Source organism: Otolemur garnettii, unplaced genomic scaffold, assembly GCF_000181295.1.
Source record: "Otolemur garnettii isolate 467f Iridium unplaced genomic scaffold, OtoGar3 scaffold00013, whole genome shotgun sequence".
NCBI classification, from domain to species: Eukaryota; Metazoa; Chordata; class Mammalia; order Primates; family Galagidae; genus Otolemur; species Otolemur garnettii.
The window spans coordinates 24,920,007-24,922,701 of record NW_003852408.1 but is presented as its reverse complement, the minus strand read 5'-3'; the positions used below and the strand labels follow the sequence as shown (position 1 = coordinate 24,922,701).

Here is a 2,695-nt window from a genome sequence, read left to right as displayed (position 1 = left end):
AAAAAAAAAAGAAAGAAAAGGGATGTCTAGGATATCTTTTGAACAAGGGTTATTTTGGTCTAGTTCACTACTGTTAACTTACTAGAAATATGAGCTAATCTGAGAATCTACTGTGTTTAATGTAAACGGGTACAACTTTTCTAGAACAAGTTGGCAACATACATCAAGAGCTGCAGAAATAGTGATCCTATTTGCCCCAATAGCTCTACTTTCAGAAAGTACTGTAAGGGGGCCAGGTGCAGTGGCTCATGCCTTTAATCCTAGCACTCTGGGAGGCTGAGGCAGGTGATTGCTTGAGCCCAGGAGTTTGAGGTTGCTGTAAGCTATGCCTTCACAGCACGCCACTGAGGGCAGCAAAGTGAGACCATATTTAAAAAATAAATAAATAAATAAATAAAAAATAAAATTACACTGCACTTCAGCCTGGGTGACAGAGAGAGACCTCATCTCTAACAATAAATAATAAATAAAAAGTTAAATATGAGCATCAACATACATGTTAAAAAGTGGCTAATAAAGATTACAGTATATTCATGATATTAATTAGGTAATAAGACTTTTATTTATAAAACATTTCTAATCATAGGAGAAAATTCTTATTTGGTAAACCAGGAAACAAAATTGTATTCACTTCAACTATGTAAGTAAAAAACATTTACACAGAAAAAATAATCAGAAGAAAATACACTGAAATAGCAGTGGTAAGTATCTATAGATTGTGGAATAAGGATTCTTTTCATTTTGCACTTTGTACTTTTCTTTTTTTTTATTGTAGAGACAGAGTCTTACTTTATCGCCTTCGGTAGAGTGCCCTGGCATCACAAAGCTCACAGCAACGTCCAACTCCTGGGCTTAGGCGATTCTCTTCCCTCAACCTCTTGAGTAGCTGGGACTACAGGTGCTTGCCACAATGCCCAGCTATTTTTTTGTTGCAGTGTGGCCCTCAGTATATAGGGCTGGCACCCTACCCACTGAGCCACAGGTGCTGCCCCTTCTTTGTAACTTTTCTAAAATACACTTGCATTATTGATATAGTTGGAAATAGAACCTTCACCTGAATTCTGTTAGCTTACAGTTTTATTATTTAATCCAAGTCAGAAGACTTATAATTTTTGAACCAAAGTACAACTGATACAATACAAATTTTTAAGTATTCAATTTTTTCTTTATTTTTTTTTTAAGGTCTCAAGCTATCGTCCTGGGTAGAGCGCCATGGTGTCATAGCTCACAGCAACCTCAAATTCTTCGGCTTAAGCGATTGTCTTGACTCAGCCTCCCAAGTAGCTAGGACTACAGGTGCCCACTACAACACCCGGCTATTTTTTGTTGTTGTTGTTGTTGTAGCTGTCATTGCTGTTTGGCAGGCCTGGGCTAGATTTGAACCTACCAGTTCTGGTGTATGTGGCTGGCGCCTTAGCTGCTGAGCTGGTGCCAAGCCAAGTATTCAATTTTTTCAATACTCACTGCTATTTCAGATATTTTTAATATGACTTATTATCTTAGGTTCTTCTCACATAAAGTAAAGGTTTATGTTTCATCTCTACAACTGGGATAATATTGTTAAATGTTAAGTGGTAAAACTAAATGTGACAGCAATTCAGGAACACAAACCTACTTGAATTTTATGGTATATAAAACAATTACTCAACACACCTATGAAGGATGTTCATAACTTTCCAATCACTAGTAACACCACTAGTCATCCGAATCTTTTGTGCGATGTTGGAAACAGCTGCAAGAATTGCCGCTCCATCACTTCTTTGGAGTGCAGAACTGCCTAAAACCACCATTGGTTTTTTAGCTTCCTTTAGGACCTATGAAAGAAAAAACCAGCAAAAAACTCCTTTGAGTTAAAAATATTATTAGTAAACTATATACCTAACCAAACTTGTGTCTATAATACATATTGTCCCAAATTTTAGGTCTAACATGGATATCTTTGACTTCCTAGCCAAGGTATATAATACAACCAGATTTAGTTTAAGCTAAAGCATTTTGCCAATGCTACTCTGAAATGGCTGAATATCAGATAAACTAGATTTCCTAAAAGGAATCAAAACTCTAGCTAACCATCCTTGGGTCAGAATGACTGCAGTTAGGTCCCAGAAAAATCAGGAACAGCCCTAGAGATTCAGATGTTACTGAAGAATAGGAAAAACTACGCTAAAGTACCATATATACTGTCTTTTATCTACTTAACACATGGCAGATGGGAGGTAGGAAAAGCAACAATGACTAAGATCACAATGTAGAATACTTAAAACTTTAAGGGTTTTGCTTTGAACCACAGTTAACTTTTTCTGAATGACAAAAACTGAGAGAGCGTTTATCCTAAGAGTAAAGAAAACTATAGATTTGGTGGAAGATGGACAAATAAGAAGTAAAGCTATACGCTATACAGCTTGTTCTTCCATCTATCCTCTGCATCATCCTTCAATAAATAGCTGGTCACAATTACCAAAGAATCAGTATGAGAATTACATTGAGATACTATAGAAAGGAGCACATTACTCATAAGAGTAATTTCCCAAGGAAATATGAATTGTCCAGAGAAATAATTTTTAATAGTCTTAATGAAAATGAAAAGCAGGCTCAGTGCCTGTGGCTCAAGTGGCTAAGGCTCCAGCCACATACACCTAAGGTGGCGGGTTCGGATCCAGCCCGGGCCTGCCAAACAACAATGATGGCTGCAACC

General features: G+C 37.0%; 1 protein-coding gene across 2 annotated transcripts in view; it reads right to left on the bottom strand.

Moving 5' to 3' along the window:
• NDUFS1 (NADH:ubiquinone oxidoreductase core subunit S1) overlaps positions 1-2,695 on the bottom strand; it is a 38,878-nt gene that overhangs the window by 9,441 nt on the left and 26,742 nt on the right. For both annotated transcript variants that reach the window (XM_003785005.2, XM_023510433.1), the window contains exon 14: positions 1,654-1,814. In XM_003785005.2, the coding sequence (XP_003785053.1) occupies positions 1,654-1,814 (161 nt within the window). The remainder of the gene's footprint in view (positions 1-1,653; positions 1,815-2,695) is intronic.